Source organism: Agelaius tricolor, unplaced genomic scaffold, assembly GCF_023055355.1.
Source record: "Agelaius tricolor isolate 1412-34295 unplaced genomic scaffold, bAgeTri1.0.p SCAF_11, whole genome shotgun sequence".
NCBI lineage: Eukaryota > Metazoa > Chordata > Aves > Passeriformes > Icteridae > Agelaius > Agelaius tricolor.
In genome coordinates, this window is record NW_027269271.1 from 16,524,412 (window position 1) to 16,537,078 (window position 12,667).

The 12,667-nt window shown below is 39.5% G+C and overlaps 1 protein-coding gene across 3 annotated transcripts in view; it reads left to right on the top strand.

Annotated features, from left to right (window-relative positions):
* COL24A1 (collagen type XXIV alpha 1 chain) overlaps window positions 1-12,667 on the top strand; it is a 120,002-nt gene that overhangs the window by 58,003 nt on the left and 49,332 nt on the right. For all 3 annotated transcript variants that reach the window (XR_011680612.1, XM_071436357.1, XM_071436358.1), the window contains exons 21-24: window positions 1,015-1,068; window positions 1,802-1,846; window positions 7,237-7,290; window positions 8,333-8,377. Coding sequence is in view for 2 of the 3 variants with exons in the window: in XM_071436357.1 (XP_071292458.1) it covers window positions 1,015-1,068; window positions 1,802-1,846; window positions 7,237-7,290; window positions 8,333-8,377 (198 nt within the window). In the remaining variant the exon portion in view is untranslated. The remainder of the gene's footprint in view (window positions 1-1,014; window positions 1,069-1,801; window positions 1,847-7,236; window positions 7,291-8,332; window positions 8,378-12,667) is intronic.

Genomic DNA, 12,667 nt, shown 5'->3' on the forward strand with positions numbered 1-12,667 from the left:
CATTACTAACCATAGGAGAATATTACTTATCTAGTAATATTTTAATTACTGCTGAAAGGCCTTCTGTCACTTCTGTGGTGGTGTCCAGCAGCACTCCGCCCCAGCCCTTTCCACACTGATGGGCTCTTCCATGACACTCACTACCTTGAGATGGCCTGGTGCATTTTTGCCTGCTGAGTAAATTGTTACTGGACCAATGCCTGGACCAAAGTCTAGACATCAGATTCATTAGTACACAGTTAATAAGGTTTACACTTTCTACCATGGCTTTCCTCAGAGGATAATCATATCTCTCCTAAAGGGCAGTTTCTTTGTTCTTGTTGCTTTATCTGATATTGTTAAGCTTAGGTTTCCCAGATCATTAATATGTTTACACTTTTTTTTGGTTGTACTATGCCAGGTCAAGTGCTTTTCCCAATTATCCCATTGTAATTGGAGTGCCCAATGTTTTTGATACACTGCTAGCTGCAAAGTCTTTTTAACAAAGTTTTGAAAATGTTGGTGTGAGCAGTCATGAAAACTCTGAGCTGGCAGAGGTTAAGGTGCTTTATCTCTGGGTAGCTGATTATAATCCTAATAGAAAAGTAGGGGCTGAATATCACAAGTAGTTTTGGACAAGCTAGTGGTTTAAATTCACTTTGTAGTTCCTTCCCATTGCAATGTTGTCAACATGTGTTATTCTGAAGACTTCCCTAGTACAAGGTCTGCACATTGATAATGCTTTAATCTTACTATGGTAGTGTGCTTTACCTCTTCCAAAAGAGAGAAGTTGTTCTATCGTGTTCAAATATTTTCTTATTTCCTTCTCACAACACAAAAAGAATAATGCTTCAGCAAAATCTGTGTAGAAGTTTTTATGATGCTTGGTTTTCTGCATCTTTGCCTGGCTTTCTATGGGAAACACTATGAGCAATGGTAAGACATTAGGTGTGCTACCTCAGTTTTGGGTTTGTAGGAGGAGAGAAACTAGACCAACATGATGAAAGTTCTCACCGTGTTTGTTTGGATGTTTAGGGAGCTCTGGGTGACCGAGGGCCTCCAGGGCCACAAGGCCCCAAAGGAGTTGAGGTAAGGTGAAAAAATTATCCAATTAAGAGATTATGTTTCAAAGTTGTGAGGGGTTAAGAGGGTTAGACAACAATGGTTAGATGTGCATGGTGTTGTCAAGCAAAATTTGAAGTTTTCTTTTGCATTTTGGCAAGCGTTTTAAAATTTTTTTAGCAGCCTTATGGGGATGTGCATCCATTATGTGGTTTATTTTAATTTCAGTGGAATCTCATATAATGTATGTCCAGAGCTGTATGTGGTTGTTTTAGTTAAACTGGGGAGATGGGAGGGAAGGGAATGGGAGCTGTATGGAAATAGAAAACATATACCAATTTGATTACAGTGTCCTAGATACTCTTAAGTAAACACTTAGACCCCTATTAACTGAAAGGGGAGAAAGGCAGTTCCTCATCTTATAGAGTCATCAAGTATTCTTAATTCATCATCATAAAAACAAAAGCTTATATCTTGAATGCTAAAAATAATTAAGATCAAAAATAATTTAGTTGGTGATTCTGAAGAAAGATCTCTAGACTTCTCAGGGGCTAAATGATGGGCTTCTGTGCCAGATACTGAGTGAGTGAAAGCTAACAGTGGCACAATGGTCTGTTTCCAGGTGCCTCTATCAGACTTGGACTCAGGCAAACACACATGAAGCTTAGGATGATGTAATAAATACAAACAGTTAACTGCAGACTTTCTTTTTTAAAACTGGACTTGTCATCAAGATCATTGAAGCCCTGATTTCTTTTAGGGAGAAGTAGGACCAGCTGGACCTATTGGAGGAGTCGGCCCAAGAGTAAGTATGAGGAATTTTGGTAGGGCAGGCTGTTTTTCAGTAGGAATACTGCTTTGAAATGTAAGTTTTCTGTGAGAAGTGACTGTGATAAAATGGCATCTCCTGAATAAATGTGTGTTTTTCCTCAGAACATGCTCAAAGCAGAGCTGGGAGAGGAAATTATTTTCCATATAAAGGGTTTGAAAGGAAATCACTGCTATAGTGCACAAAATATAGTGCTCCTCTGAGACAGATGAAACTGCCATGCACCTCCTAGGGATGAACCAGCTGATATATCAAAATATTTCTACTGGGGAAGAACCTACTCAGCTCACAGGGAGCGATGTAAAGGATGTATACTTTAAGAAATCTACCAGAAACCTGGCAGATAGTTACTGAAAACAATAAAGCTGGAAGGTCACAATGCTGTTTATGCTGACATCTTTTAAAAGTAGCTGTTTAAAACTATCATCCAATTTTTTTGTTAGTTATAAAAACATACTGTTGTCTAAGAGTATTTCAGTGAACTTGAAGCTTATTTTTAGAAAATTTCTGGGCTAAAATGGGTACTAACCTGCTCTAGGGATTACAGGAGTGTCTCTAAGTTTATTGAGTGCAATTTGATCTTCTGCCTTTACGTGATTTGATTATGTGTGGTAATCACTGACTTGGCTTTCATTCTGGCTGACTTCCCATTTCTTGCATGAGTTTGAGAGTCTTTTCCACTGTTTTCTGCTTTTGGAGTGGATATATGCATATGTCATTTTTCCTGTTCAGTAGCTAGTCAAAGCTGGGAATTTGCTTTCTGTTAAAAATTATATTAAAATATTTATTTGCCACATAGATTAGGTGTTAAGACAAACAAACCCATACCAAAACAAAAAAAGGCAAAAGACCAAACACAAAACCTTCCCACAAAAGTCTCTTTGTTTTTCAGCTGAGGAAAACATGCAAAAAATTAAATAGAATTTCAAAACATTCTGTAACTTAGTTCAATATTGAGTTTAATCTCTCTGAGCTTCTGCCGAGAGCCTCATGGAAATTTTTATTTTGGCTGCATCATCCTTTGAGTCTCCTCCTTGGGCAGGGCTTCATGGCTGGACAGCAACTCCCACGTTGTACTGTGGCAATTGGAAAAGAAGATGCTGCAGTAGGTGATTCATGGGCAGTGAGACACCACCTTCCATCCCCACGTCACCGGGCACGCACAGGCCACCATCAGCCGCTGTCAGAGTGACCCAGGAGGAAACATTTTTGTGTAACCTAGCAAACTGAAATATTTTTTATCTATTTTGTGTCAATTTGACCTAAATCATTTAGGATTTTATTTCTCTCAGTGGGAAATGTGCACACCACTGGCATGTCTTATGGCTCTCTGGCTTCTCTCTCACAGCAAGCAGCTGGGAGCAGAGTATGAAGGGAGCCCCAGGGTTGCTGGCTGTAGACATTTTTTAGTAGCTTGCTGGCTAACACACCTCCTGAAATGAGAGATAGGGCAAAAGGGGGTTTTGCTTGATGGGCAGCTCTGCCTGGTTTTCCTCCTTGTCCAGGGGCCCAGAGGCTCTTGCCTGGATTCTCTGGCTTCTCTGGACTCCAGCTGTTTCACAGCTCCAGGCCAGCTTGTTTGTGCTGCTGCTCTGCACTCTGCTCCCACCTCTGCTTGTCCTTGGTGCTGCCTCCCACATGTGACACACACTGAGTGGGTGAGAGTCACAGCCAGGGCTGAGATCTCACACAGTGTGGCAGGACTGACTCGATAAGCTGCTGAACACATCTGTCTTTTTAAATTATGCTTCCTTGACTGCAGTTTGATGTTAATTTGATTTACATAGCTTTTGCTTCCATCTTCCATGAAAGGAGATTTAGGAAGTGGATGTTACACCTGAAAGTAAACACTGTCCCTACTGTGTTGTCACTGCACTCATTAAATAGCCATGGGGGCAGAGGAGGGACCTGAAGAAGGGGTCTGGCCATGCATGGCCCCAAGGCACCATCAGCTGTCAGCTCTGTCTTTAGTTGACAGATGTGTTTAACTTGTGTTTTGCAGCCTCCAGGAGTGGGAATTCATTTTCCTCATCAATCTGTTTCAGTTGTTTGCCTGGTTTCAGTCCTTTTTTCTAATGTCTAGCTGTTCTATCTGGAAGCCTTGCCTGTGTTTTTCTCAGTACAGCCTTGCTTCCTGCCCCACAGCCTTTATTTGTGGGCAAGGTTAAATAGGTTCCTCCTCTTCTCAGCCACTGTTACCTTAATTTGCTGGGGCTTGTCTGAGGTAGGTGAAGTACCCTTGTAGGTGATGTACTGTAAACCTTTCATTATTCTTATGAAACAATAACAGCAGGTTTCTAGTGCTTCTGGCATCCTCATCTCTTTTACAGTTTCTGGTCAAAATATCCAATCCCTAGTTCAGGTTTGGGCTTGTGGCAAGCTGGCAGCCATAAAATTTCACCTTGTTTTTCTCCCTCCTCCCTTCCCTGCCCTTGTTTCTACCATTTGCTTTTAAAAACATGAAAGAGACCAAAGACCCCTGAGACTCAGCTGAGCAGTGCTGCCATCAAAACAGATCATCTTCTGCTGGAACACAAGTGAATTTGAACCTGCACAGGGGTTCTCAGTCACCTCTCAAAAAAGCATCTCCAGGTGTCTAAAGCAACTAGAGACAAAACTGAGGATGTTCCCCTGCTTACTCAGGATATATCTCAGTTCCAAAGACCTCAGTCTGTCTCAACTTTGGAAGAAGTGTTTGAACTGAATGTGATCACATCATTTGATGTTTTATTCGTTCCTTTCCAAACCTTCCCACCCATTCTATTCCAAAGTCAAATACTTACATTCTCTTAAATTAATCCTTCTACATTTAAAAAAAAACTACCTGATTTTTTGGTGTTTGCTTATTTGTCCCATGAAACTACAGGAGTTGCCGTACTAAAGATGTGAGTGTTTATTCAGTGTCCACCCACTTAACCCTCTCTCTCAAAGGCTATCCAAATATTAACACTGTAACTGTCAGTGCAGCTCAGCTCACTCAATGCAAGCATTGGTGTTTGTTTTTTTTTTTAATTTCTTCATTGCTGGAGAAGAAAATGCCTTTAAAAGAGTGGAGATTGTTTAAACCAGAAAATAAAAAGGAACTGTTGCAAGCTGATTCCTTTCTGAGCTATATATGTTAAACAGAAGCTGGAATTTATGTAGTCACAAGATGAGCAGTTTCTCCTGTTGATAGTGGAAAATGTTCTCAAATCTGCCCCACGCCCCCAGTGCAGTATTTTTTGGAAGTGCCTGCCTGTGGGCTGAAGGCATGTGGGAAGCCTATGGAAGGATTGAAATAGAGTGATAGTGAGAGATATTTATATCCACACCTGTACATACCAGTTGTGAGGTGAAAGGAAGCAACTTGGTTGCTGTTTCCTGAAAGAGAAGGGTAGAATTTGCAGTTAATATTTTAGGAAACAGACATTTCCTTTGGGATTACCCTGCCCTGGAAGAGTAATTTTCTCAGGGGTTTGTGAGTGGAAAAGCAGCCATCCCTACTTTAACCTTCTGTCAGTGGCTTTTCCTCCATGTGTAAATGTATTGTATTTCTGTTTAAAGCCAAATCCATGTGTTTCAGATTGCTTTACCAGTTAAATCCACTTGTTCCATTTTCTGATCCACTTCCATCTGTTCTATGTCCTTTGCAGCTAGTATATGGCTGAGGAGTGACAGCCAAGAAACCTTTACAAGCTGTAACTCCAGTTCAGCTCTCATAAGGCTTAAAATTATCAAGGCAGTTTACAGGGGCCACTACTTTTCTTTTGATGAATTTCACTTAAAACATTTTTATGTTACAGTCTTGCTGTATAGAAAGACCTTAAGTTTCTTTACAACAAAGTAGTCCAACAGTATGTAGTGACCTGCAGAAGCCCATCACTTATTCTTTGTTAAGCCTTGCTTTATGTGGTTCTCTCAGAACTTCTCTTCGTGGTCTTTTCTCCCTGCATTCTTGGCTTTTCCATATATTAGTCCATTGGCAAAAACAAAAATATGTTCCTAAAGTGATTTAATTTGTTGGAACTTGTTGGGCAGAATGAAATCACTCAGGTGGGCAAAGAGAATGAGAGTTATAGAAAGGGATTAATACAAGAAGTCATGGAACCTGCTGAAACAGTTTAATACAATTTTAAGCCATATAGACAATTTCTTAGATGCTCAGAAACTAACACACACATACTCTGAAAGACAGGAACAGAGCAGCTGAAGCAAAAGAGCCAAATGAAAAAATGCCATCTCTTTTTAAGAAAAGTTTTATTATCTGTTGCTTTACTTGCTCTTTTCTCAGCTTATGTGGAATGGAAAACTCTTATTACAGACTCTGGTGATTCCAATTATTCAGTTTGCTGGAACAGCCACTGGTCATTTCTTTTTAGGACCCATCAGCATGGTTTTGATACTGAATCATTAAAATGTTGAATTAATTTTCTTTCTCCAGTTGTCAGCCTCCAGCAATCTCATCAGCAACTTGCTCAAGAGCCAGGTCCAGTCCCCTGGACCTTTGTTTGCTGGCCCAGGGCCTTTTCCTCAGAGCAGATGGGCAAAGTTTGTGTAGGCAGGGCTGTGCTCTCCAGATAGACAAATGGTTAGGCCATGTTTTATGTGGTTGAGGAAGTAAAGTGTACCAGGAGGGAAAACAATTCCTTAAAAGGGAGACATAATTACATTATAAACATCTAATTGAAAATTAAGGGGAAAGCTTTCTGGTTCGTGTGCCTTTGTGAGTCTGTGTGAGTGATGACAGAGGGAGGGATGCATGTTGTCAAGTGCTTCAAAGATCCTGTTCCTTGGTGATCTTGCTCTGATTGATGTTGCTGTATTTCTTCTGGCTAGCAGTGCTGTTACCACAGTATCACAGCAACCAGATCTGTCAGCAGCAAAATGCTAGTGGACAGAAATGAGGCTCAAAATCATCAATTTGCTGAATAAGGAGAGGGTGTTTGAGCTGGTTTTGTCTGGTTGAGGAAGGACAGCTATGACAGCAGTCCCTCAAGTCTAAGCATCAAATTTTATTAGTGTTGAGTCCCTGTTCTGCTGGAATTAACCAGGAGAGAACATTGCCTTGCCTTTTTTTTGTCTCCCTAATATGTTTTTTCAACGTGAAATTGAAATGTGTTTCAATCTTGGATTGTGACAGTTTTTTCTCAGTGTTAACTGCTGTAAGACTTAATACAAATTTTGCTTACTGTTCCAGTATTTGATGAAATATTCCACTGTGTATTTTCAGATACAGATTTCTAAATACACTTGCTTAAATTTTTTATATTAATTATTACTAAATGGTACATTTTTAGTGCATGTATTTTGATAAATGGATAAACTGGGATCAAATTATCTTTTTGTAATAAAATATTTACAATATTTTATTCTAATCTTTACTTTAGGGAAAGCCAGGACAGAACGGTTATGTAGGTGATCCTGGACCAGAAGGTTTGAAGGTAAATGATGGTTTTATTATGAAATAAATAGAATGTATTTGGAATAGTTATACACAGCTATTTACTGTGACATACCAGTGAAAGCACACATGCTTCCAAAGACTATAAATGTGTATCATACTGATGATTCTGTTTCTTGCAAGATCCCATTTTGAAAAAGGAGAAAATTGGGCAGGAGACAGGATTTCTAGGAGACAGGGATGTGTGAGCAAAGACTGCACCTGCTAAAATGAAATTGAACAGCCTGGGAATGTGAGGGTGCCTGTGCCTGGGGGCAGCGAGGGACTCAGGGCAGTTCCTACACTGGCAGGGTTTTGGAAGTGAATGGGGATGAGATGAAGTGCTGCAGCTCAAAAGAGGAGCTCCTGGCAGCAGAATTTCCCAGTGCTGATCTACAATCTGTGTAAACAGTGTGCAAATAACTGTTCATCAGTTATTAGATAACTGGATTATAGTCCCAGCCAGATAATCAATAGTGCTTATACACCCAGCTTCCACCTGTGAAACACACAGCAGAATGTTCCAGTTATGTAACAGTGTTATTTTGGAGAACAGAATTAATTGATACTTAATGACAGTTTCAAAATTTTGGGGGAAGGGGGAGAAGTTTGTTAAAATGTCATTCAAATATCAATTTTCCTAATATTTCATAACAAAATTACAGTAATCAATAAACTGCATGGGCAATATCTACCTTTAAAGCAGTAGTGAAATAGTGAAGGTAATTTGCTGAAAGATTTAAATAAAAATAGAATAATTAATATATAGTGTTTGCTGACCTAATGCGTTTTGTGAGCACTTAATTGATAGTTTTTATTTGTGCAGGCAAATCCTGAATGCATTAGGACATCATTTTACCAGATCAAAATTAGCCACTGACAAAATTGGTTTTGGTTACTTAATTTTAGCTTTTAAAGTTTTAATTGGCAGATGCAATTTAGAAAATAAAGAGGCTCCTAGGAGAACAGAGGACTTTAATATACACATATGAAAGAAATTACTTTTCTAGTGAACTCAGTCATCTGTTTTCTACATTTAACAGGGAGAAAAAGGAGACCAAGGAAATCTTGGAAAAACTGGTGAAGCAGTAAGCTTGAATTCTCTTTCTGGTTCATTTTTTAATTCTGTTTTATTTGTAACTGAATGAAAAATTGGTTGTAGACATTTCTGATGAAGTTTGCCTCTATTCGAAGCTGTAGTATGTCAGTTATGCCTTTGTAATCTTTAAGAGTCATACTATTTAAAGAAATTTCCCATTTTAAGCAATTTCCAAAATTAATTCTGCTTTTCTCCCAGCATGTTGTGTGAATATTGCAGGTGGCTGTAGGGATTTTCCAAGGCATGTTCATGTAAGTGAGCAAGTGATCCTTTTCCACTACATCATTTGAGAGGCTGCATTTAGCCTGAGATGTATTTTGCAGGCTTGTTCTGCCTGTGCTCCATAAAATCACAGATCTCAAGGTGACCTTGTGGTGACATGTAGTCCATCCTCTTCTGCCTAGGCAGGACCTGTTATCTTTGCATAATTTCTGACAAATATTTGTCTAGCCAGTTATTAAAAAGTTCCAAGACCAGGGCTTCTCTATTTTTTAAAAAGTTCTTTCACTTGTGTAACCTGATTCCTTTCTGCTGGAAACAGCATTTTACATATGGTGGTTGTTATTCTGTGCCTCATTCTTTCTTTTCAGGCTTAACAGTCCCAATTCAATTAGCCTGTTATGTTTTTGAGATAATTTAAGTCACATTCTAACTCCCCTGCAGTCTGTTTCCATTTCATCCAAACATCTATGACTCCAGCTTACTGCCCAAGCTGCTAAGAATGCTGAGAAAGGAAACATTGCTTCCTACAAGCCTATTTCTTGCATAGACATGCTCCCTTTTACATTAGTGTGTTGTTGTTCAGTTTGAGATCCACAACCTCCTATCCTGCTTTTTTTCAAGGCCTGATCTCTCTCAGTTCTTCCACTGTAGGTGCTTTTTTAGTTGATAGTTGTCACTGAAACATACCACTTTGGAATTCTCTCTACTTAACTTCATCCCCTGCCCTTCTGTATTTTAACTTTCATCTGGGATTTATGAGCAGATGTGAGCTTGTTGGCCTATGCTTGAGTTACCCAAATATTGTGTAGAACATGATTAAATCAATTTTATTTCTGGAATTAACCTATGCTGAGGAGAGATATCACACCCTGGTTTGGGCTTAGTGCTGTACTACTCACACACACTCTGTCCAGCTTAGTGGGTAGTCAGAGTTTGCTCCCCATGGTCAGCAAAGCACAGAGCAGATGTACCTGAGGCACCTCATCTACTGCTTGGTGCCTGCAGAGATGGTACAAACTGCTGCTTGGTCAGGTCAGCCCCACTGGGCACTCTGGAGGCTGTGCTCTGGGGAAGGGCACTGAGGAGCTGGACTCTCAGTCTGTTAAAAGTATCTGCTGACACAGGAAGGAGCAGTGCCATGACATGCCACAATGTCCCCTTGGAAGTCATCCAGTGTATCTCTAAGTGTGGCTTTTGTTATGTGTGAATTCTGTTTTTCAGCCTGTGACATGCTAGGGAAAACTGATAGAATTTACTGTGTTCTACAGTGCCACATGCACCAAAACCCCCAACAAAAGACAAAGCTGGGCTCAATCTTGAATCATTACATCAATACTAGTACATGAATTCAGTGGACAAATTTTGCACAACTCAGATATTTTGTATAATATATACCACTAAAAGAGCTCCATTCTATGTAGCAATTACTAGCTCAAACACATAATCAATGATGAAACATTGCAGTGATGTTAAATAAAATCCTCATACCAGCTACCTGACTATAGTCAGGGTTAAGCTGCAAGAATTAAATAATATTTTCTATGCCAAACAAGCCCTGTTACAGTCTTGTGAAGAAAGATAATTATGGCCAATCATTAATTGCCATGTCCTGCATGTGTTATTTGGAGAACTTATGTGATACAGAATGGCACGTGATACCTGAAAACCAAACTAGTTTCTAAGTTATTGATAAATATTTCTTATTTTTACCTGTGGATTGTAGAATATCTTCTGCTTTAGGTACATTTATCTAATCAAATGAGCTTCATAGGCCCTTGATCTGTTGTTACCTTTGCATTATCTGGCAGCAGAGCACCTGTGCCCACTACATGATTTTTAGGGGGATAATATATATTTTGTTGTCATTGAGGCCAGTGGTGAAACACCAAGAGGAGACACAAGCACACTGAACTCTCAGACCTTTTAAAACGCCTTTCCTTCACCTTATTCACCACTGCAATCTGTAACAGTTAAGCTTTTCCAAAGAGAATTGAAAAGTGCTAACAGGAAGATGGTTTTTCTCATATGCATAAAATGCTTTTCCAGATGTGAGCCCTGATGCAAAATATTCACTTCTGTGTGCTTTGGACACAGACTTTGCTTCCAGCTTCTCAACAGCTTCTGTTTGTAACAAGTAATTTCTCTTTCCCTTGGTGTGCACATGGAGTATGGACTTCTTAATTCACAGATAAATCCACTCCCTGCTATTCAGTATTGGCTCTGGTGGCACGAGGACATCTCATGGACTAAAACATGCCACACGCAAAACAAATAAACAAAAAATTTGAAAAACAGAAGAAAGTTTGAAAAACAAAGTGCAAGAGCAAAGTACAAGTGCTACCAACCACTGGGACAGATTTTGAGATGGAGTCAAAAAAAGGGGCATATCTGTCCTTACTGATGCCTTGTGCAGTTTGTGTGCTACCTGGTGCTTGGTGACACTAAATATAGAAAGGAACTGTACAAATAGCAGTAGAAAATCTACAACTACTGTAAAGTTTATTTACTATTCAAGGCAAAAGGAAAAAGAAATTGCTAAAATATTGATAATAAGCCCAATGTCTAAAGAATGTTGTGTATTTGGGTTTTCCCTTCTGCACCACGACCTCACCAGCTTCCCTTTTTGGCTTGTCTATGGTTTTCTGTTTATTCATTACATCTATGGACAGACTTCTTCAAATTACAGGATGTAACACATATTTTCAAGTCCATGGTTAAAATATATTATACTGGTTCTTAGCAGTGGGGAATCTATCACAGCATTTCAGTTTTCCAAATGACAACTAGTGCATTTCCTGAATAAGCTGTCCAAAGAAGCAATTTTGCAATCATAAATCCTGTAAATGGTGAATTCATTGAAAATTATGCCATGACCACATGTGCCTGTCTGCTATTGATACCAAAGGGTTGTACCAATATTTTTCTTCTGTTTCTTTCAATTTGCTTGCTTCCCCTGCTATCATCCATCTCCTGTTATTGACTAAAATGTCTGTAACTGCTGTTTGAGGTACCAAAACAGTTATTCTTTTTCTGTAGCAGCTTTCCCAGGTCCTGCTTAATACCTGCTTTGAAGAGCACAGATGGCAACTCTGCACAAGCAGGGAAACTTCAACAGCAGGAGATTGGACTGTAACACTTGGCTTTTCAGCCTAGTAAGGTGGAATATGTGCTGAAATTCAGCTCTGTCAATAGGATAGAAGCCACAGCATCCAACATTTCTTAGGTCACATGAAGCTGCTGATTCTTCAGAGCACATTTCTGCCAAAATAGTTCTGGATGCTTGTCCACTGTGGAAACAGAGTAGACTAAATTTATAAAATGTTTGCTGTGCTCATAGGCATAAATGACACACATTTAGGAGTAGACCAGGAATGTGCTTAAAGTCAGACTTCAGACACTATTCTTTAACCAAGTCCTACACCAAAAACTGTTTTTCAGGCTACAGCATATGTTGTGTTTGTCTAAAGGGGAAGGGAGGCAGATTGAGGTGGGGCTGCTTGGTTCAGCAGAGCCCTGAGCTGAGGTAGAATCCAGCAGCTGTTCCTTGCTGCAGGATATTTGGTTAACTGCAGGACCAACAGGTCCAATTGAAGAGGGATTGGGTAAGATAGTGAGAAGCAAGGGAACAGCAGACAGAGCAAATGTACACTGCTGATGAGACAAAATCTTTTGGAAGCCATGCCAAAAGAAACAACCCCTTCAGCTATTGAGAAAATTCCCCTTATATTTTGGGGGAGGAAAATTTTTTTCCTTGCTGACATGTGCAACTGGATTTTTTTATGCTTAGATAAATGTAGTTCAGTGATGGGGAGTAAATATTTGAAACTGATTTCAAGCATCTCATACAAATGATCTATTTGCTAAAATTTGTTAAATTCAGCCTGTACACTTCTGAATTAGAAATCCTTGAGGTTTATACACACATTGAGGCAGAGTAGAAGGGGTAGAACTGTCAGCTGTAGTATGTGCAACTGGTGTCAAAAGGCAGAGTTCATGAACACAAATCCTGGAAAAATAATCTTCAGAAATTACATGTCAGCAAATTTCCCTAGTTGCA